The sequence below is a fragment of the Marmota monax genome, unplaced genomic scaffold (assembly GCF_021218885.2).
Source record: "Marmota monax isolate L192 unplaced genomic scaffold, Marmota_monax_Labrador192_F-V1.1 WCK01_AAM20220418_F8-fsc00057, whole genome shotgun sequence".
Lineage (NCBI taxonomy): Eukaryota > Metazoa > Chordata > Mammalia > Rodentia > Sciuridae > Marmota > Marmota monax.
Window position 1 is genome coordinate 6,714,936 of NW_026693933.1, and position 24,186 is coordinate 6,739,121.

The 24,186-nt window shown below is 36.8% G+C and overlaps 1 protein-coding gene across 1 annotated transcript in view; it reads left to right on the forward strand.

The window, feature by feature from the left end:
• Abcb5 (ATP binding cassette subfamily B member 5) overlaps positions 1–24,186 on the forward strand; it is a 130,285-nt gene that overhangs the window by 47,096 nt on the left and 59,003 nt on the right. The window contains 2 exon segments of the mRNA XM_058585314.1: positions 19,681–19,842; positions 23,626–23,766. Coding sequence (XP_058441297.1) covers positions 19,681–19,842; positions 23,626–23,766 — 303 coding nt within the window.

Genomic DNA, 24,186 nt, shown 5'->3' on the forward strand with positions numbered 1-24,186 from the left:
GAGATATGTTCTAAGAAATGTGACATTAGGTGATTTCATCCTTGTGGGAGCATCATAGAGAGTATAGTTAGTATAACCTGCTACCCACCTGGGCTATATGGTATAATATGTTGCCTCTTGGCTATGAACATGTACAACATAACTGTGCTGAAAATTGTGGCCATTGTAATATAATGTATATCTAAACATAAAAAGTACAGTAAAAGCTATGATATAAAAAAATTAAAATGGTACACCTGTATAGGGCACTTACCATGAATGAAGGTTGCAGTGGGTGAGTCCGAGAGTGAGCAGGGAGTGAATGAGAAGGCCCAGGACACTACTGTACACTGCTGGAGACGTTATGAACACTATGCACCTAGGCTTCACTATATTTATATTTAAAACCTTTCTTAAACAATAAATTACCACGAGCTTACTGTAGCTTCCACTTTATAAACTTGAGTTTTTTAAACTTTCTACTCTGGTAATAACAGGCAGCTTAAAAACACAAACACAGGGCACAGCTGTACAAAAATATTTTCTCTTTATATCCTTATTGTATAAGCTCTTTTTCATTTTAAAAATTTTTTTACTTTTTAAGCTTTTTTGTTCAGAACTAAGACACAAACACATATGTTGACCGAGGCCTCTGTGTGGTCAATATTCCCAATGTCACTGTCTTACACCTGCACACACACACCTGGAGGTCTTCAGGGGCAGCAACAAATAGAACTGCCATCTCCCGTGACAATAGTGCTTCTTCCAGAATCTCTCTTGAAGAAACTACCTGACCGTTTAATAGTTAACTTTTTTTCTATAAGTAGAAAAGTAGCCTTTCAAATAAAGATTAAAAAAATAGAGTTAGATTAACTTATGAACCAGTAACAATCAATCACTCATTATCACATATTGTATGTTGTACATACCTGTGTGAGCTTTGCTTTGGTACAACTGGCAGTCTAGTAGACATGTTAACACCAGCATCACAAAAGAACACATGAGTAACACTTTGCACTGTGACATTACAGTGGCTGCAACATCACTTGGGGATGAGAATTTTTCAGCTCCATTATAACCTTATGGGACCACCATCATATATTCAGCATGTTTTTGACCAAAACTTTTTTATGTGGAACATGTTGGTGTGGGAGAATTATGGAAGAATTTGATTCTTTTTAAAAAATTATTTTTAAATAATTATGTAAATATTAATTTACATATATTTAAATATAAATTTTAAATAATTTTTTAATTATGTATTGTTTTTCAGTTCTTCAAGGGGGATATTAAATCAGTGCTGTAGTGAAGGGTGTAGAACTGTTTTATGTAGGGACTTTCTGGCCTTTTGTGAGGCAAAGAGCAAGGATAAGCAATGGGATAAAAGGCAACATTTGGAATTGGATTGATTATATACTCCAATTTAGTGGAAAATGGCTCATGGCTGAGGGGAGAGCTCAAGTGCAGGCACAGAGATCAAAGCTCTAGCGCCACCAGCATCCTCTCCACCTGCTGCTGTGGAGGTTGTGGAGTCTCGTCCTTGGAGATGTCTCTGCCTAGAAAGGACAAGGCATCCAGCAGATCTCATTTCTGCTTATCTAAGAGCCTTGCTACTGATTCAGCTTAGCTCACAACAGGTAGCAGAATTTTGCAGCTCAAAATGCCATTCAAGCCACCAAACAAGAAAGCAAATACAGTGAAATGCATCCCTTCTCCCAAGTGAAGGCTACATGCACCTTCCTCCACAGCCTCACATAGCCTCCCATCCCAGTCTCCTCATCACCCCAGTACTTTCCATTTACCTGAAGTTCTAGAACCAGTGAAACTCATCAATGGCTATGAAAATAAGTAATTTCCTAACACTAAGATGAGCTTGAAGATTATTACAGTAGCTAACTCCTGGTTTTAGCCTCTCTTTAGTCTGGTCCCTGCACAGCAGCCTTGTATTGCTGTTACCTTGTAAATTTGATGATGTCACACTTTTACTGGAATGCTCCAGTGGCTCCTCAATTCACTCTAAGTAAAAGCCAAATTCCTTATATTAAACTACAACGCTCTGTGGAGTTGTGTCCTTCTGGAACTCTACTTCCCTTCACCCTCCCTCACTTAGGCTGCTCCTTAAACACTCCATGTTTTCATTGGCTGACACACTCTGTTATTTGGTTACTATCTCTCCTCTGGAATGTAAACTCTTTGGTGGCAAAGGCTTTGTCTGATTGACTTCAGCACCTCCATCACCAGCAGTGGAGCAAGACCAGGCACTTAACAGACAGCTAAGAAAAACTAGTTGAATGGATTTTGGATGAATGTGATACAGGATAATTTTGAGACCTGAAGTGCTCTTTTCTGGACTTCTTGATTTAGGATTAACAAAAACTAGTTTTACATGGTTAATCTTGTTCAAGGAAAGATCTAGGATTGGTAGATAAGGATTTATGCCATAGGGAAAGAGCTACTGCTCTGTGATTAGTTTGGACCTGACATGCCAGCACTCAGGCTATCCCTTACCCTGACTCCTAGGTTGGTAGCATAGCAGTGAGCATTTGCAGTTCCCTGGGGAAGTCACATTGCTCTTGTGATAAAAAAAAGCCTAAGAAAACCCTTTGAAATGTTAAATGCAGTATATAAATCTAAGGAATGTTATTATTAAGGAATGTTCAGCTTTCAAATCAGTGCAGAACCTCTAAAAAAGACTGTTTGCTAATTATGAGGGAAAGGATTTCACCAGTTTTATTATTTGAATAGACAAAGTTGCTTTGTTGCCATCCTCAGGGACATCTCTGCATATCCTCATGGGCACCATGTACACATCTCTGTACATGTGCCTCTATGATACAACCTATTGGTCTTCCTCCAAGCCCTCTTACATTATATGGGTACTACTTAGAGAGCTGAAAAATAGGGGAATTGCATTAGGCTGTGGCCTATTTTATTAAATTAAGCTCCAAGAAGTAGTTAACAAAAGTCAAAGTGAGGCCAGAGTTATTTTTACCCATACATCACAAACACACACACACACACAGGTGTGTCTGGTCTGCATCAGCTAAATATCTTCCTCTGTATTTATATATGGAATTGGAAGTTTTTAAAATTTATTTTTAGTCATTAGTAGCAACACTTCAATAATTGGAAACAGAAAGGGGATTTCTGCAAGGGGGTTTTCTTGACTGGAACTTAGCCAGAAGAGCAAAGGTAACACACAAAATACCTCACGCTAAAAACCTCATGGGACATTTTGGAAGCCTGCTTAATCAAGCTCACATTTGTAAGGCTTGGTGTTAAACATTAAGCCACTTGCTTCTTTTAGGGTAGTAGTTCTCCGCTTTGATAAACCAAGTTCCATAAAGAGTTGCATTTAAAAAGGAAAAAATAAAATAGTGTAATTCTTTAGCAAAAATGTATACATACACATGTACAAGATTTATTTGTAATAATGAGAGATTTAGAGAAACCCTGAAGCCATTCATGGGTCATTATTCTAGACATAACAAAGATAACAGAGTGCACAAGAACTCTGGAGATATTTATTCTCCTATTTAACAGAGCACACTCTGAGGAAGCAAGAGGTTAATTCACAGCTGGGCAGTACTGAAGCCAAAGCCAGACCCTAGGCTTCTACCTCATTCATGTAACCACCATACTACCTTGCCTCAAGTTTACACATTTGCTAGACATCAGAGTCAAGATGGAATCCATATTAGGCTTCCTATAAAAACAGAATTACCATATGATACAACAATTCCACATCTGGGCATATGCCACAAGTAATTGAAAGCAGGATCTCAAAGAAATTGTGTTCACAGTAGCATCATTCACAACAGCTAAAAGATAAGAACAACCCTAATGTCTGTCAACAGATGATAAACAAAACATGGTAGAGACACACTAGAATAGCACCAGTCTTGAAAAGGAATGAAAACTGATACATGCTACAACAATCGTGCCCACTGAAGACATTACATTAAGCAAAATACACCAGAGACAAAAGGACAAACATTGCATGATGTCACTCATATGAAGACCTAAAATAGTTAGATTAACAGAGACTGAAGTAGACCAATGGTTACCAGGGGTGGAAGAGAAAGAAACATTGGGAGTTACTGTTTAAAGGGTACAGTAACAGTTTAAATTATGGAATGATGATTCAATTATGGGATAGTAGTGATGGTTACACAACACTGAACATACTTGTACATGAAATTGAACTTTTAAAACAATCAAAGTTATAAATTGTATGAAATGTATATTTTACCCCCAAAAGAATAGTAATCTAGACCTGAGTATAAAAGAATAATTTTTAAAAACTAAAAAATAGGGGCTGGGGTTGTGGCTCAGTGGTAGAGCGCTCACCTAGCATGCATGAGGCACTGGGTTCGATCCTCAGCACCACATAAAAATAAAAAATAAAGATACTGTGTCCACCTAAAACTAAAAAAAATAAATATTAAAAAAAACTAAAAAATAAAAGAATAGTGAAACAGAGGAATTTGACCTCTCAAGTTCAGAAAGACCCAGGAAAGAGAAACCCATGCTTCAAACCATAATCCAAACTGAAGCTCCTTTATGAGTTTATAATAGCCTTATTTTGTCCCTGAGAGTTGTTTATTTTGATCCTATTGTAAGTAACTGGTGTATTTCTCTTTCATGAATGAATTTAAATCACTCCTACTTTGCAAAACATTTCAAAGTCTTAAAAGTCTTTTTAAGTATTTTAAAAAGAATGTTTTTCCATTGTATGGATAAGTATCTTAGTAACTTCCGTGTATTTAACTTATTCCTAAACCCCACCCTCCCCAACAAATAAAGAAAATACCTATATGATATATTGATTTACTAATTGTTACCAAATGAGATATCTCTATTGTTTAGCCTTCTGGGCTACATGTATAGCATCCTTTCCTTTTGCAAGAAAGACAATTTATTATTATAGCATTTTCTCTTCTGGCCTGCAATTTACTTCATAATTTTTGTTGTTGTTGTTGCTTTAAATTTTCAACAAATACTTAAATTAGGCATTTTTAATAAAGTACTAAAAGTCAATAAGTAGTCTTACATTATCTCCAGTTGTTAACGTGTTTGTTAACTTATTTAGAAGTAAGAATGAAGAGATTCTAGGCTATAAAAAGAAAGCATTTCACTATCAGATATTATTCCATGTTCGTAATTAGATAGGAACAAAGATTCTTAATATTTTTTAGCTAAGAGGCCTTAAGCTGAGCACACAGATATTCACAAAGGTAGATTCCTTCAAGTAGAAAGGAAGGGGTCAAGAAGGAGGTGAGTCACTTATTAAATATGGCTTCTAAGTGCCAATACTTTGCTCTTTGTCTTTCTTCTGACAAAGGAGAAAGCATTCTCAGACAGGTGATATGGCTTGACAGCAGTCACACATTGTTGAGCCCTGGAACCAGTGTTGACCCAGAATACTAACCCAGTTGGCTTTCAACATCCCAGGGAGGTAGTTAAGAAATCAAAAAGCCTGGGTTTTCCTTTTAACTACCCTAATGACCTTCTTATAAAAGATGGTCAGTTAAAATTTGATAGTCTATAAGGAGAGGAAAATGTAAGAGTAGTGAGATGTTTTAGACTTTATTCTCTGAGCACCAGGAAACTAGGGTGGTTTCCAAGGCCTCTCAAAGAGGAGAGAAGGTAGGGAAATGAGGAAGACAAGCAGGCAGGGCTTCTCCCAACTCGACTGGCAGTTCAAACAAAGCTATAACCCAATTGTGTGGCTGCTTTAAAAAAAAAAAATCAAGTTCCCACATTAACTTTCATTTGGCAAAAAGCTTTTGAAGCATAAAAAGAAAAATGTTAAGACTACAGGACCATATCACGGAGGGAGTGTCACAGATGGGCCCCAGTGCAACTGAGGCAACCTCCCAGGAGCCAGTGAGAGGAACTTGTGTTCTCACAGGTTTCCCACACCACACTTGCCACCAGGACACCAGAAATCTCTGTTTATGGGCTTTATCAGAGTATGGTAGGGCTGCTATTTCACCCAGGAGTCGAGTAAAAGCAGGCCTTCTGAAAGGCAGGAGGTTCTGAATTATTCTTTCTTTTCCTGTTACCCACCTTTAGTCAAGGTTGGTGACCACCACTGGTTCTCACCAACTATTATCCTCAGATCCTTTATCTCTTCCAGCACCTTCTATTCCAAAGTCCAAGCCAATTACCTGGTGATTTATGGCTGGGTGTGGAATTTTGAAGTCATCTGAACAAAGTTGGCAAAGTGTAAGGTAGAAGCCTACCCTCCTGTTGACCTTTGTTTGGCCAAATACCTAATTGTTTGGCTTCTGGCTTTGTGTAATCAGTGAAGTAGAAGAGGAGACACTAGAAAACCCTTTCAAAATTGTAGTAGCAACAAAGACATTGAAAAATCTATCACACCTTCTTTGAAGCATGTAGAAAAACAGAAGAATAAGTCACATTACCTCACCTGTCTTTACTGAAGTTCTGGCTAAAAAACAAAGTATCAGCTCAGATTTTCTTTTTTTTTTTTAATTTTTTATTGTTGGTTGTTCAAAACATTACAAATTTCTTGACATATCATATTCCACACTTTGATTCAAGTGTGTTATGAACTCCCACCTTCACCCCATACACAGATTGCAGAATCATATCAGTTACACATCCATTGATTTACATATTGCCATACTAGTGTCTGTTGTGCTCCGCTGCCTTTCCCATCCTCCACCATCCCCCCTCCCCACCTCTCCCCTCCCCTCCCCTCCTCTCTCTCTACCCCCTCCACTGTATAACCCTGAGGGTCTCCTTCCATTTCCATGCAATTTCCCTTCTCTCTCCCTTTCCCTCCCACCTCTCATCCCTGTTAAATGTTAATCTTCTTCTCCTGCTCTTCGTCCCTACTCTGACCTTAGTTACTCTCCTTATATCAAAGAAGACATTTGGCATTTGTTTTTTAGGGATTGGCTAGCTTCACTTAGCATAATCTGCTCTAATGCCATCCATTTCCCTGCAAATTCTATGATTTTGTCATTTTTTAATGCAGACTCCTCACACTTCAGATAGAGCCCTAATATCCAGAGTATACAAAGAGCTCAGATTTTCTTGATCAGTTTTTCGGGTGGCCTTGAATGCCATAATCTCTCCTATGTTTAAGTCTGAAATTATTGTTGAATTCTTTTTATTCTTCACTGTGACTAATATTTCAGTTTTAGGTAACATTGATGATAGAGGAGAGATGTGTTTTTTCTGGTGCATTTTATACTACAATACTTGTAGGTCACTTTATAAGTCTTTGATGTGTCATTTTTGTCCCTTTAAAGTTGTTAGCTATTTCTGTGATTTGTTTGATATATACAGATGTTATAATAAATTAAATTAAAACAAAACACCATTTATAGTTTAAACCAGGAGCCTGGCAGAGTCAAAATGATACACATGGGCAAAAGCAGATGATCATCGCAGCCTGCTGGAGCTCTAATGGTATCAAATCAGAACTTAAATGGTTTCCCCCATCCTCTGTTTTCAGGTGTCACATACAATCGTTCACTTTTGCAAAATAGGTAAACCTGCTTCCTATGGAATGCTAAAAGGTAAAGACAAATGAGAAGAGATGTGTATTAAAATACCTGTCACATGGACCCTCTGAAAGGAAGGAAGCTCTATTATACTATACATTTCCATCCTGAAACCTTGTGATTCTGATTCTGCGAAGCAATGTGTGTATACAATTCTCAGACCTTTTCTAGGTGCAGCCTGTTAACTATTTGATCTTAAAACAGTCTGTCAGCATCCTTAGAGTATGTTGTGTTGTATGTTCCCTTTTATATTTTTAAACTAAATTCCATACACATTCATTTGGTTTTAGAAATATTTGATAGTATTGTAAAATCAATGAGATTTTTTGTGTGTGTGTGTAACCTTATATAGTTTCATCAATAAAGTCTGAGATCTGCTTGTAGAAAAGAATATTTGTTACCCCAAGGGAATGTAACTGAGAAAATGGGAGAGGCTTAGGCAGCAACCAGAACACCTGTTTTCACCTCTATTGTGGTCACCTTTCTAATGCATACCTGCTCAACAATATCATGCTTACATTCCCCTTTAAAAGGTTACAGGATAGTCCCAGAGTCCCCAAGACCCAGAATAGAATTCATACTTGAAGTTCAAGAAGAAAAATGAGCTTAGTATAGGTAATATGTCTTATGTTTAAAAAGTAAGTACGTCATACAGACTAAATTGAGACATTGTACAAAACATCTGACTAGTATTCCTTGAAAATATTATGTTCCTCAAAAAGTAGGGAGATCTGAGAAACTGCCACAGCCAAGAGGAGGCTTAGGAGACAATATGACTCAGTGAAACATGACATTCTTTGGGGATCCTAGAACCGAAGAAGGATATTGGATAAAACATACTAGAGGACTTCACATAAGCATGAGGTTCAGATAGTAATGATATACCCGTACTGCTTCATTATTTGTGGCAAATGCATTATTTATTAGCACAAGGGGATGATATATTTGCAGGGTACATGGAAGCTATCTATAGTATCTTTGCAACTTTTCTGCAAATATAAAACTATTCTAAAATAAAACTTTTATTTTAAAAAACTAGTTGCATTTTTACCAAATTTTGTTCTATCATTTTATAAAGATGCTTCTACATTAGCAAGCTTAGAATTACCACATAAAATTAAATGAGAGACAGACAAAAACAAAAGGCAAATAATAAAAACAGTTTCCCCAAATACCCTCAGCTACTAATTCATTTAATAAAATTTCTCTATGTTTGGCAATATAAAAAATAAAGGATACAGTAAATTTTTGGTGGGCACTATAATTCTCTGCTGAAGATGTATGTTGCATAAAATTGCTATGGAAACTTGAATATGCTAATAAGTAAGTGCTAATTAATAATATTTTAATGTGTTTATTGTCAAACCTTCATGAAGTTAAGAAAAAGAAATCCTCCTACAGATAACCCTACATCAGAGTTGTCCTAATCCACTTGATCATTATGTCTGTGGAGCATTCATTAAAATGTCTCAGCACCATTCAGGATTTCTGCTGGACATAAAAAAATGACCAATTGGTGTTCTGTATACAATATATTATTTTGCTTGACTTTTTTTCTTAATAGCATTTTTTGTTGTTGTTATTTAATTAACCTACACTTAACTGCATGTTAAAACATACAATTGAAAAGAGACACATATGCACACCTGTGAAACCATCAGCACGATCAAGATTGTCAACCATGTTTTTTAGATGTTTGTGTAACCACTCCATCTGGACCCTCCCCCACCCTCTTCTGACATTTGGCAACCAGTGATTTGCTTACCCTCACAAAAGATTAGTTTGGATTCTCTAGAATTTTATAGAAATATAGTCATACAGTATGTATTCTATTCTGCCTGGTTTCTTTCACTCAGCCTAATGTTTTTGAGACTCATTTGTGTTGTAGAATCCATCAATAATTTCTTTTTTTATTGGTGAATAGTGCTCCATTGTGTGGATATACTACAGTTGGCATACATAATTGCTCTTTAATTTTTCTGATCCAGAAACACAAATTTAAATGTTTTTTAATTGTAATTATGGGACTCCATCTCCCAGGTTTCCTGAGAAAGTTAAAGTCTGCCTGGATTGTCCCACTCAAGAGTGTCTTGTTTGAATGATACTTTTAGATGATCCAATTAATATAAATCAAACATATCAGAATATGTCTTTCTTAAAATAATAAAATGCTACAAAATAATAGTACAAATACTTAATTATAATGATGTAACTACTTTCAGTTTTTCATAATAACATCTATTTATTGCTCACATGCACACGTTACCCATAGGAAGAAAACCTATTTAAAATAAACATGCTTTTTCAACTTTTTTTAGCTTTCTTGCCTTTAAGCAAAAAATTATTTAATAATTTATTTAATAATTATTTAATACATGCATATTAAATAATTGAGGAAATTAAGAAAAAGATAATCCATAGATACAATAATTACATATAGGCACCATTAATATTTTGATATATTTCTATATAGGTATATTCTTTATATGGATACAGTTTTAAACATAATTAAAACAAGATGCATAATTTTCTTCTCATATTTTCCCATATAGCATTATATCATAAATTTTCCACTATCATTCAATTTTTTCATTGTTTTTGTTGTTGTTGTTTGGGTTTTGGTACTGAGGATTGAACTCAGGAGATCTCAACCACTGAGCCACATCCCCAGCCATATTTTGTATTTTATTTGTATCAGGGTCTCACTGAATTGCTAAGCAGCTCGCTGTTGCTGGGGCTGGCTTTGAACTCACAATCTTTCTGACTCAGCCTCCTTAGTAGCTCGGATTACAGATGTGCACCACTGTGCCCAGCTATCATTCAGTTTTAATAACTAATATTTTGAGAAATTTTTCCTCTCTTATAGATTTGGAACAGAAGATTTATTTTTAAAAGTACTCACTACTTCATTAAGTATACCTGCTTCAACAGAGAGAGCTTCACAGAGAATAACTCAACTCTCAACATTCTAGTGCCAATCCTTCCAGTGACTGGCTGAGGCTTTGAACAAACTTTTTCATTTTCTGAATAGCTGTCCTTGTCTTTCACAGATAAGAATGAGAAGAGTAAGATAGAAATAGTATGAATAGTAATAGTAACTATCATGTTGAGTCCCTACGAATTTGTAGTGTGCATATAGAGTGCTCAAAGAATTTGTAAAATGTGCAAAGCATTTAGGAAAAAAATACATTATCTCGGGAGTAAGGGGTGAAGAATAGAAGTTCACTGGATTAGACAAAGAGGGGTAAGGGAATAAGGGGATGGGAATAGGAAAGACAGTAGAATGAACTGGACATAACTTTCCTATGTTTACATACGAATACACAACCAGTGAAACTCCATGTTATGTTCAACCACAAAAATGAGAAATTGTATTCCATGTATGTACGATATGTCAAAATATACTGTACCATTGTGTATATCAAAAAAAATCAAAAAAAAATTTAAAAGAAATAATTTTTTTTCAGATTTTGTGTAAAATTCTTTTTTTTAATTTTTATTATTGGTTGTTCAAAACATTACAAAGATCTTGATATATCATATTTCACACATTTGATTCAAGTGGGTTATGAACTCCCATTTTTACCCTGTATACAGATTGCACAATCACATCGGTTACACATCCACTGATTTACATATTGCCATACTAGTGTCTGTTGTATTCTGCTGCCTTTCCTATCCTCTACTATCCCCCCTCCCCTCACCTCCCCTCCCTCTTCTCTCTCTTGCCCATCTATTGTAATTCATTTCTCCCCCTTGTTTTCTTTTCCCTTTCCCCTCACTTCCTCTTGTATGTAATTTTGTATAACAATGAGGGTCTCCTTCCATTTCCATGCAATTTGCCTTCTCTCTCCCTTTCCCTCCCACCTCTTGTCCCTGTTTAATGTTAATCTTCTTCTCATGCTCTTCCTCCCTACTCTGTTCTTAGTTGCTCTCCTTATATCAAAGAAGACATTTGGCATTTGTTTTTTAGGGATTGGCTAGCTTCACTTAGCATAATCTACTCTAATGCCATCCATTTCCCTGCAAATTCCATGATTTTGTCATTTTTTAGTGCAGAGTAATACTCCATTGTGTATAAATGCCACATTTTATTTTTATCCATTCATCCATTGAAGGGCATCTAGGTGGATTCCACAGTCTAGCTATTGTGAATTGTGCTGCTATGAACATCGATGTAGCAGTATCCCTATAGTACGATCTTTTAAGGTCTTTGGGGAATAGACCGAGAAGGGGAATAGCTGGGTCAAATGGTGGTTCCATTCCCAGCTTTCCAAGAAATCTCCATACTGCTTTCCAAATTGGCTGCACCAATTTGCAGTCCCACCAGCAATGTACAAGTGTACCCTTTTCCCCACATCCTCGCCAGCACTTGTTGTTGTTTGACTTCAATAATGGCTGCCAATTTTACTGGAGTGAGATGGTATCTTAGGGTGGTTTTGATTTGCATTTCTCTGACTGCTAGAGATGGTGAGCATTTTTTCATGTACTTGTTGATTGATTGTATGTCCTCCTCTGTGAAGTGTCTGTTCAGGTCCTTGGCCCATTTGTTGATTGGGTTATTTGTTTTCTTATTGTTTAATTTTTTGAGTTTTTTGTATACTCTGGATGTTAGGGCTCTATCTGAAGTGTGAGGAGTAAAGATTTGTTCCCAGAATGTAGGCTCCCTATTTACCTCTCTTATTGTTTCTCTTGCTGAGAAAAAACTTTTTAGTTTGAGTAAGTCCCATTTGTGGATACTAGTTATTAACTCTTGTGCTGTGGGTGTTCTATTAAGGAATTTGGAGCCCGACCCCACAATATGTAGATTGGAGCCAACTTTTTTTTCTATCAGACGCAGAGTCTCTGATTTGATATCAAGCTCTTTGATCCATTTTGAGTTAACTTTTGTGCATGGCGAGAGAAAGAGATTCAGTTTCATTTTGTTGCATATGGATTTCCAGTTTTCCCAGCATCATTTGTGTTGAAGATGCTATCCTTCCTCCATTGCATGCTTTTAGCCCCTTTATCAAATATAAGATAGTTGTAATTTTGTGGATTGGTCTCTGTGTCCCCTATTCTGTACCATTGGTCCACCCGCCTGTTTTGGTACCAGTACCATGCTGTTTTTGTTACTATTGCTCTGTAGTATAGTTTGAAGTCTGGTATCACTATACCACTTGATTTACACTTCCTGCTTAGAATTGTTTTTGCTATTCTGGGTCTTTTATTTTTCCATATGAATTTCATGATTGCTTTCTCTATTTCTACAAGAAATGCCGTTGGGATTTTGATTGGCATTGCATTAAACCTATAGAAAACTTTTGGTAATATTGCCATTTTGATGATGTTAGTTCTGCCTATCCATGAACAGGGTATATTTTTCCATCTTCTAAGATCTTCTATTTCTCTCTTTAGGGTTCTGTAGTTTTCATTGTATAAGTCTTTCACCTCTTTTGTTAGGTTGATTCCCAAGTTTTTTTTTTTTGAGGATATTGTGAATGGAGTGGTTGTCCTCATTTCCATTTCAGAAGATTTGTCGCTGATATACAGGAATGCCTTTGATTTATGCGTGTTGATTTTATATCCTGCCACTTTGCTGAATTCATTTATTAGCTCTAGTAGTTTCTTTGTAGACCCTTTTGGGTCTGCTAGGTATAGAATCATGTCATCTGCAAATAGTGATAATTTAAGTTCTTCTTTTCCTATTTATATGCCTTTAATTTCTTACGTTTGTCTAATTGCTCTGGCCAGTGTTTCGAGAACTATGTTGAACACAAGTGGTGAGAGAGGGAATCCCTGTCTTGTTCCAGATTTTAGAGGGAATGCCTTCAATTTTTCTCCGTTCAGAATGATGCTAGTCTGAGGCTTAGCATAGATAGCTTTTACAATATTGAGGTATGTTCCTGTTATCCCTAGTTTTTCTAGAGTTTTGAACATAAAGGGATGCTGTACTTTGTCAAATGCTTTTTCTGCATCTATCGAGATGATCATATGGTTCTTATCTTTAAGTCTATTGATGTGGTGAATAACATTTATTGATTTCCATATGTTGAACCAGCCTTGCATCCCAGGGATGAATCCTACTTGATCATGATGCACGATCTTTTTGATATGTTTCTGTATCCGATTTGCCAGAATTTTATTGAGGATTTTGGCATCTATGTTCATTAGAGATATTGGTCTGTAGTTTTCTTTCTTTGAAGTGTCTTTGTCTGGTTTAGGAATCAGGGTGATGTTGGCCTCGTAGAATGAATTTGGAAGTTCTCCCTCTTTTTCTATTTCCTGAAATAGCTTGAAAAGTATTGGTATTAGTTCTTCTTTAAAGGTTTTGTAAAACTCTGCTGTATACCCATCCGGTCCTGGGCTTTTCTTAGTTGGTAGTCTTTTGATGGCTTCTTCTATTTCCTCAATTGATATTGGTCTGGTTAGGTTGTGTATATCCTCCTGACTCAATCTGGGCAGATCATATGACTTAAGAAATTTATCAATGCCTTCACTATCTTCTATTTTATTGGAGTATAAGGATTCAAAATAATTTCTAATTATCTTCTGTATTTCTGAAGTGTCTGTTGTGATATTGCCTTTTTCATCCCGTATGCTAGTAATTTGAGTTCTCTCTCTTCTTCTCTTCGTTAGCATGGCTAAGGGCCTGTCGATCTTATTTATTTTTTCAAAGAATCAACTTTTAGTTTTGTCAATTTTTTCAATTGTTTCTTTTGTTTCAATTTCATTGATTTCATCTCTGATTTTAATTATTTCTTGCCTTCTACTACTTTTGCTGTTGTTTTGCTCTTCTTTTTCTGGGGTTTTGAGATGAAGTGTGAGATCATTTATTTGTTGTTTTTTTTCTTTTTTAAAGGAATGAACTCCAAGCAATGAATTTTCCTCTTAGAACTGCTTTCAATGTGTCCCATAGATTCCGATATGTTGTGTCTGTGTCTTCATTTATCTCTAAGAATTTTTTAATTTCCTCCTTGATGTCTTCTATAACCCATTGATCATTCAGTAACCTATTGTTCATTCTCCAAGTGATGCATGATTTTTCCTTCCTTCTTTTATCATTGATTTTCAGTTTCATTCCATTATGATCAGATAGGATGCATGGTATTATCTCTACTCCTTCATAATTTCTAAGAGTTGCCCTGTGACATAATATATGATCTATTTTTGAGAAGGATCCATGTGTTGCTGAGAAAAAAAAGTGTAACTGCTTGATGTTGGGTGGTATATTTTATATATGTCAATTAAGTCTAGGTTATTAATTGTATTATTGAGTTCTATAGTTTCTTTATTCAACTTTTGTTTGGAAGATCTGTCCAGTGGTGAGAGAGGTGTGTTGAAGTCTCCCATGATTATTGTATGGTGGTTTTTTAGACTCTTGAACTTGAGAAGAGTTTGTTTGATGAACATAGCTGCACCATTGTTTGGGGCATATATATTTATGATTGTTATGTCTTGTTGGTGTATGGTTCCCTTGAGCAATATGTAGTGTCCCTCTTTATCCCTTTTGATTAACTTTGGCTTGAAATCTATTTTATTTGATATGAGTATGGACATTCCTGCTTGTTTCCGAGGTCCATATGAGTGATATGATTTTTCCCAACCTTTCACCTTCAGTCTATGTATGTCTTTTCCTATCAAATGCGTCTCCTGTAGGCAGCATATTGTTGGATCTTTTTTTTTTTTTTGATCCATTCCACTAGCCTGTGTCTCTTGATTGGTGAGTTTAAGCCATTAACATTTAGGGTTATTATTGAGATATGGATTGTTCTTCCAGCCATATTTGTTTATTTATGTTACTTAACATGGTTTGTTTTTCCTCTTTGATTATTTTTTTCCTTTACTGTACTACCTCCCACTGTTGGTTTTCATTGTTATTTTCCATTTCCTCTTCCTGTAATGTTTTGCCGAGGATGTTTTGAAGAGCTGGTTTTCTAGCTGCGAATTCTTTAAACTTTTGTTTATTGTGGAAGGTTTTAATTTCATCTTCCATCTGAAGCTTAATTTCGCTGGATACACAATTCTTGGTTGGAACCCATTTTCTTTCAGTGTTTGAAATATGTTATTCCAGGATCTTCTAGCTTTCAGAGTCTGTGTTGAAAGATCAGCTGTTATCCTGATTGGCTTACCCCTAAATGTGATCTGCTTCCTTTCTCTTGTAGCTTTTAAAATTCTCTCCTTATTCTGTATGTTGGGCATCTTCATTATAATGTGTCTAGGTGTGGGTCTCTTATGATTTTGCACATTCGACGTCCTGTAGGCTTCTAGGATTTGGGATTCTGTTTTATTCTTTAAGTCTGGGAAGTTTTCTCGTATTATTTCATTGAACAGATTGCTCGTTTCTTTGTTTGGACCTCTATACCTTCCTGTATGCCAATAACTCTTAAGTTTGGTCTCTTTATATTATCCCATATTTCTTGGATGTTCTGCTCATGGTTTCTTAAGAGTCTCGCTGAGCTGTCTATGTTCTTTTCAAGTTGAAGTACTTTGTCTTCATTGTCTGATGTTCTATCTTCTAAGTGTTCTACTCTGCTGGTAGTACTCTCATTTGAGTTTTTAATTTGGTTTATTGCTTCCTGCATTTCTAGGATTTCTGTTTGTTTTTTATAACCTCTATCTCCCTGTATAGTTGATCTTTTGCTTCTTGGATTTGTTTATGTAATTCATTGTCGAAGTGATCTTTCATTGTCTGATTTTGCTGTCTAATGTCTTCCTTGAGACTCCAGATCATCTGAAGCATGTATATCCTGAATTCTTTATCTGACATTCCATCTGCTGCAGATATTACCTCTTCTAAAGTTGAGTTGACCTGCATTGCTTGTGGTCCTTTCTTTCCTTGTCTTTTCATACTGCTCACGTTTCTTTCTGCTTTGTGAATCTGTTGTGTTGTTGAATTTTCCCCCTACATATTTATATTGCTCTTGTATAGTTTCAAAGTCTCCCTTTTGTGGAGAAAGACAATGTTAACAGTTCTCAATATCAATAGTACATCATCTAAGCACACGTTTTCCTTATTACTACATTTATATCTAGACTCTATGTCTACAAATGTTGGTTTCGATTATCGTTTACAAATATAGTCATTAGTTTCATGAAAGGCATACCATTTCTGGTAGCTTGAAGAAAACTGTATTTCAAGTGTAGGATGTTATGTTTATGGGGAAAGGAGTGAGGGTATGGGGTTAATCTAACTTAGTAACTTTGGAAAGCTCTAACCAATAGATGGGTAACTTATGGAAGAATGTATAGATTCAAATTCCTATCTGTATTTATACGATTACCCTACTTATGAATAGTAAAATTTAGGGGGTTGCAAGTGGGATAGAGGGAGTAAGAGGGAGGAAAACAAATAACAAGGAAAGGAAGAGAAAAAAGAGAACAGGAAAAAGAAAATACGAGAAAAAAGAAAAGAAATAAAAAGGGGGGGAGGGAGGTGGGTCATATGCAATTCCTCTATAGTATATTATTCTGGTGATTCATTTGTTAAAGACCTTTTTCATGCACAATTTTTGGTTTCACATATGTTGAGGTTGCGAGGACCAGAGGGGGAAGGGTAGAGGAGACTGGGTGAATGGCTGAAAAGAGAGAGAGAAGAGAGAAAAAGAAAGAAAATAAATGTCTCTCAGAACTCTGTTTTCATTTCTTCCAGTTGGTGGTGTTGTCTATTCCTAGCTTGAGTCTCTGGGTTCAGGATGGTGGTGGTAGTCAGTGTGAGAGGACTTGAGCTTCTACCTGTGGCCTCTCTACTCTTATTTTTTGAGATGTAAACCAGGTGCCTGATCCACTGCAGAACCGCACTGGTAGCCACGCCCACCAGTTGGTGGGTTTTAAGGGTTGGTGGGATTTTCCAAGATGAGTTCCATCAGTTTTTCTCATAAGGTGTTTGATGAGTTGGGGGTGTTGGGGAAACCTTATGTTTGTCAAGAGCTCAGTCAGGTGACCACAAGGACGGGCAGCAGGGCCCCTCCTCCAGTTGGAGTGGTCTGTTTACCTCACCGGCGGGAGGCTGGGCTCCTCCAACCTGGGAGGTCTGTCTACCGTGCAGGCGGGCCGCTGAGCCCCTTCTCCAGGTCGCGTGGTCTGCCTACCATGCAGGTGCAGGCAGCAGCGGGGCCCCTCCTCCAATTGGGGTGGTCTGTCTACCACGCCAGCGGGCCACTGGGCCCCTTCTCCGGGTCGCCCGGTCCGCCCACCGCGCAGGTGGGAGGCTGGGCTCCTCCTCAAGGTGCATTCTCTCAAAAGTGGCCAAAGTCATCATGTGGAGGAAAGAATCAAGCTGGAATATGTAAATTGATAATCTCAATATCTATTTTGCACTCATGCAGTGATAGACAAACAGAGGAGCAAAATTGTATACAAAATGTAAAAGTAAAATACTGGTCATCAGGTTGATGAGCAGTAGAGAAAGGATGGTCTTCCCAAAATTTGCTGCTGGGATACTTGTTTAATTACATAAGGGAAAATGTATATTGACTCCTATTTGATATCACACAAAAAACTCAACTCCAGGTAGATCTAACTACAAGAGGCAAAGTATTAAATATTGTAAGGTAAAACAGAAAAACAACTGTGTGGTTTTTTTTCAAGATTTTTAAAACAAGACTCCAAAGGCATAAATTGTAAAACAGAAGTTGATAAATTGGACTTCCTTAAAACTTTAAAATTCTGTTCATCAAAAGACACCATTAGGGGCAGGGGATATAGCTCAGTTGGTAGAGTGATATAGCTCAGTTGGTAGAGTGCTTGCCTCGAACGCACAAGGCCATGGGTTCAATCCCCAGCACATACACACAAAAAGACACCATTAGGCTGGGTGTGATGGGGCATGCCTGTAATCCCAAGCGGAGGCAGTTGGATGGTAAGTTCAAAGACAGCCTCAGCCTCAGCAATTTAGTGAGGTCCTAAGCAATTTAGTAAGACCCTGTCTCAAAATTTTAAAAAAATTAAAAAGAGCTCAGGATGTGGCTCAGTGTTTAAGCACCCCTGGGTTCAATCCTTGGTATCAAAAAAAAAAAAAAAGGAGAGAGAGAGAGACACCATTAAGAGAGTGAAAAGGCAACCACTTAAGCAGATTGTAATACATAGTATTTGACAAAGTCCTCATAGCTAGAATACATAAACAGTTCTTGAAAATTGACAATAGTTCCAATAGAAAGATGAGAAAAAATAAATAAATAAATAACATGGACAGTTCATAAGAGAGAATATTCAAGGTTTCAATAATGACATGAAAAGTTGTTCTTCATTAGTCATCAAGGAAATGGAAATAAAAGCCACCATATGACCATATTCATTTATCAGGCAGAGAAAGTACCACTGTTGGTGAGAATATAGTGCAACCTGACTCTCCTGCACGTGGGGTTTTGTAGAGGGGACAACCATTGAAAAGCTGGCAGAGGCTAATGAGATAGCATGTGCACACCTGGTGGCTCAGCACTTCCTCTCCTAGGTGCAGAGCTGCTAGGACTGTATACGTATGCTCATCAAGTAAGCATGTGCAAGAATCTATATGTATCAGAAAAACCCTGAAGCCTACCATCCTGACTAGCAGTAGAATGGACAATTTGTGGTGTATTCACACAGTGGACTGCTGAGTGACAAGAATGAACAATCTGCCACTACATGCAACAAAATGCAGGAATCTCAGAAGAATGCTATTGGGCTGGGGCTGAGGCTCTGTGGTAGAGCACTTGCCCAGTGTGCGTGAGGCAGCACCACATAAAAATAAAGTAATAAAATAAAGATATTGTGCCCACCTATAACTAAAAAGTAAATATTTTTTAAAAAGAATAGTATTGAACAAAATATACTCAGACCCAGAATAGTATTTTGCTGTGTAATTCCATTTATGTAAAAAAATATCAATCTGATCTATGCTCTTTGAAGAAGGATAGTGGTTACCCTTGGTGGGCAGGTAGTGATGGTGACTTGAGAGGCATGAGGATGATCTGGGTACAAGCAATGATCCATTTCTCGACCTGGGTTATTCTAATCTGCATTCAGTTTGAAAACCCATTGATCTATAATAATATGTGTACTTTTCCATATGTTAATGATCTTATCAAAAAATAAAGATTCTTTTCTATTAAAATAATACTGCAAAAAGAAGTTTTCTTCACTGTTGCAGAGGTTACATCTACTAATTTTATATTTATATTTTATGCTTTCTGTTGTGTAGGCGAGCAAAGGTCGCACTACAATTGTAGTAGCACACCGACTTTCAACTGTTCGAAGTGCAGATCTGATTGTGACTCTAAAGGATGGGATGGTGGTGGAAAAAGGAACCCATACTGAGCTCATGGCACAACAAGGTCTATACTATTCACTTGCAATGTCACAGGTAATGTTTGCAAGGCATGATGTTATATCAGCAGGTTTTCTTAGTCCAAAATTATAATCTTCAGGCTTAAAATTGCTTCAGAGGCAAGATGCAAAATTGTTCCTGCAGATGTTTCAAGTTGTAGAAATTAGAAACAAGATAGATGGGAAGAGAGAAAGGAACTATATTGTCCATAGAAGGTTTTCCTGGAAGAGTCCTTGAAGATCAGAACGTGGGAGACAAAGGAGGAGAAATCCAAGTGGTTGGGACAGCAGCATGGGGACAAAAAGAAGCTTAATGTACAACTAAAACAGAAAGAAGATCAGCCTTCCCTGAATAAAGACAAGTATTGGGAGAAAAAGGGAAAAGAGTTAGATAATGAGGGTCAGATCGTATAAGATTTTGGAGCCAGGCAGAAGGGTTGAGATTTAATATGTAGAAAGCATCTAACATAATGCCTCGCACATAGTGGACATTCAATAAATATCTACTAAATGAAGAGATCAGGGCTGGGGATGTGGCTCAAGTGGTAGCGCGCTCGCCTGGCATGCGTGCGGCCCGGGTTCGATCCTCAGCACCACATACAAACAAAGATGTTGTGTCTGCCAAGAACTAAAAAATAAATATTAAAAAAAAAAAAAAAAATGAAGAGATCACTCACAAATCCATACTATGTGTATACCACACCCTCACAGGTAGACTAGAGAGCTCAACTGGGCAATCAAAACGAGGTATTCTAATGTTGGAGACAAATGGCAATTTTTTTTTTTTTTTGGCGTGGGTGTTATTGGGGATCGAACTCAGAGACATTCAAACACTGAGCCTCATTCCCAGCCCTATTTTGTATTTTATTTAGAGACATGATCTCACTGATTTGCTTAGTGCCTTGAATTTGCTAAGGCTGAGCTTGGAACTCTTGAACCTCCTGCCTCATTCTCTCGAGCTGCTGGGCAAATTCTCATTCTTTAGGGTCCAAGTTTCTGCATTCTATGAGATCCATCCTACTTACACACTTCATTAGGACACATGAATGCAAGTGAGAGTGATTAGGCCCTAACCATTGCCTTCACTCCAACCCAGCTGTTTCTTCTTAGCCTGGAAGGCAGTCTTTTACCAGAGGGTCTCCTATAGATAAGTAGTTTCAATTTTTTTCTGTTCATTTTACTTCTTCAATTGTCTGGTCATCTCTTTGATGTCAATATTATTATTTTACAAAATAAAAAATTTAGGAAGTTATGAGCCTCTCTGTCTTCATCTAATTTATAACTTCAAAATTGAAATCCTACCTTTCCCACTATGCTAAAGTATTTTTGAATGCAGTTTATGAAGGAATGAGAGTAAGACAAAAGATTAAAAATGTAATCTTACATTGATTTAAAAACTACCCGACTCTGATTTTATTTCATATTACTCCATATTTTGTGTTTCCTTTAAAAATGAAAGTGAGGTATTATTTGATAATTTAATTAGCATGATATTAACTCCATAGATGAATTAACTTATAAAGTTGTTAAATTCAATATTTTCAAACCAATGTAAGTAGCAATAGAAGGAAATAAGTGAGGTCACAGTAATCCTATTTTGAGATTTGAAAAAACTATTATACTCAGATCTTTCATTGGAGAACCACATCTTTTTTTTCATCATAATTAAACTAAAAATCCATTATGAGGACTAGAGTTTAAAAGTTTCACAATATAAAAAAAAAACAGATGATAAGTTTGTATTATAAATATGTAAAAGATTTTAACACCTTGTTCAAAATGGATTGGTATTCTCCAATTACCTAAAATTATATCCATTTTAAATGATCATTTTAAATCTTAATGCTCAATAAACAACTATTAACATTCTGCACATTGTAGAATAAACATAACGTATATGATACCTACATAAGCAGCTCAGTTTTAAACTCTGGATAGGCTTACTTGTCAGGCTTCCTTGTGGTGTCAAAATAAGTGAAGCTATAAGAATTCATGACAATCACAAGAATTGCAAAGTCAGTGCTGCTAAGAGAAATCTGAGAAGCAGTGTAGCTAAGTAAAGATCATGAGCTCTGGAGTCACAGCAGGTGACTCTGTCACCTTACAGTTTTAGGACCAGAAACAAGTTGTTTAAATTCCCTGTGCTTTAGGACTCAGTAGGTAGAGTGCTTGTCTTGGATGCCCATGGCCCTGGGTTTAATCCCCAGTGCCACACACACACACACACACACAAAAAAAAAAAACACCTGTGCTTTAATTTTCTAATCTCTTCACATGGGGAAAATAATAGTAAACTATAAACTGTTGTTGAATTATTATATTAAGCTAAGAATCATTGTTGGCAGAGTAAATGATATTACATTGTATCACTCACATTAGCATTATCCAAACTTTTCAGAAAAGTTCAAACCTTGGAGATTAATATTGTAATTATTTATCAAGACTGTACCTGATAATAAACAGACATATTTCTTTAGTGAGATTCTATGTGAAAATGAAATAAAACAGAGAAATATACACACCAAAACTTACTGTCATCATTATTACATTGTCTAGCAGCCTTCTCAGAAAAAAATGAATTGTCTTTGACCTATTAAACATCTTCTTAGAAAAATTTATTATGAGAAGGGGTCAATATTTTTACTCTTTAAATGACAGTTACAAGCAGGTAACTCCTGGGGGACAGGGAAAGCCAAATAAATATTTCTTTCATAGTAGAGAAATTTATAGAAAAGAAAGTGAGAGATAAGGGAATGTTTGATTAAAGATGTTAATGGTAGGTCTGAGGTCGTGGCTCAGAGGTAGAGCACTCGCCTAGCCTGCATGAGGCACTGGGTTCGATCCTCAGCACCACATAAAAATAAGATAAAGGTCCACCTACAACCAAGAAATAATTTTTTAAAAAAAGATGTTAATGATAGCAAGATTGTTTTAGGCTTCACTGCACATTTATGTGACTGCTTAACAGTTGCTAAGCTTGTCAACAAATTAGAGGCCCTGGAGAGTTTCCATGTGCACACTCTCTGGTGCCCTAAATCCACACACATCTTTCCATCTCCCCACTCTGTTCTGAGCTGCTGTATCCTAACTTCTGTCCTGTCCTCCTCCCACCTCTTCAGGGGGAAGTTGCAAATCTATTTACATCACAATTAGATGAACAAGAGACTAAGTAGATCAGTTATTTCACTAAAACTGGTCTCATTTCTCCGAATTGCAAGAAAAAGAAAAAAGACCTAGAGTGATTGACTTAGAACTTCATTCTAATTTACAATTTCAACAGTTCCTTGAAAGTTAATTTGATTTCTTTGCATTGTCTTATTCTTATGCAGCCAACGCCTTAATTTTGCTCTGTGGTCAACTTGGAATTGGAAACAGCAGAGCCTGGAAAGCTTGTATCTCCTAAGATAGCTCTCAGGCCCTGGACCAGCCACACAAACAAGGGGCTAATTAGATAAATTGATAAGCTCCAGAAAAGGCCTAGAAGAAGAGATGAGAAAGTATATATCATCTGTCTCAAGAAGCTACTTTCACTAAAATCTGTTGCCACCAGTGGCATAATTATTTTGGACTAAGACATTGTTTTCTCCAGTGAATTTATACATGTCTTTGGAAAAGGCACAATAAGCTATTGTCAATCACTAACATTTGAGTATGAGTTAGACTTATTAGCTCTCAAGTCTGGAAAAGACTGAGCAAGAACTGCATAAGAATATTCCAGTTTTAATAGGAAAAGCAGTAAGTTTTAAAGAGGTGCTTAATAAAATTCCATTGAATTTTTAAGACATCATTCTAATGATAATCTGAATATTCTTCATTTAAGGACATTAAAAAAGTCGATGAAGAGATGGAGTCAATGACATACTCTACTGAAAGAAACACCAGCCCTGCTTCTCTGAGCGCTATGAACAGCATCAAGTCAGACTGTGATGATAAGTCTGAGGAATCCATCCAATATAAAGAGGTAATGATTCAACTACCAACAAGTTTGTTCCACATTCTCCACTTTCGACTTTATCCTTTTCTGAAATTTAGAACTTATTTACAATAAAACATCACTTTAAGTTCACAAAATGTGTCCTTCCTAAACTTCCTATAGTATTGCTAATGAGACCGTGTAGATGTCAGAGGTCCTTGTTGAAGGGGCAAAAAGTCTCTGCTACGTTCGTTTTTTCCTAAGAGGTAGACCATGGGTTAAAACAGTGCCTTGGGAAGTGTGGTGCACACACCAGCAGCAATGCTGAAGATTAATGTGTGAGTCACCTAAGGACATGAATGCACATCACTTCCCCAATGCAGATAAGCCCCAGCATATACTGTCCAGCTCTCCAGTCCCAAGGCACAGCCCAAGGAGCCTTGCTCCCATGGACAGGGAGGCTGGTTC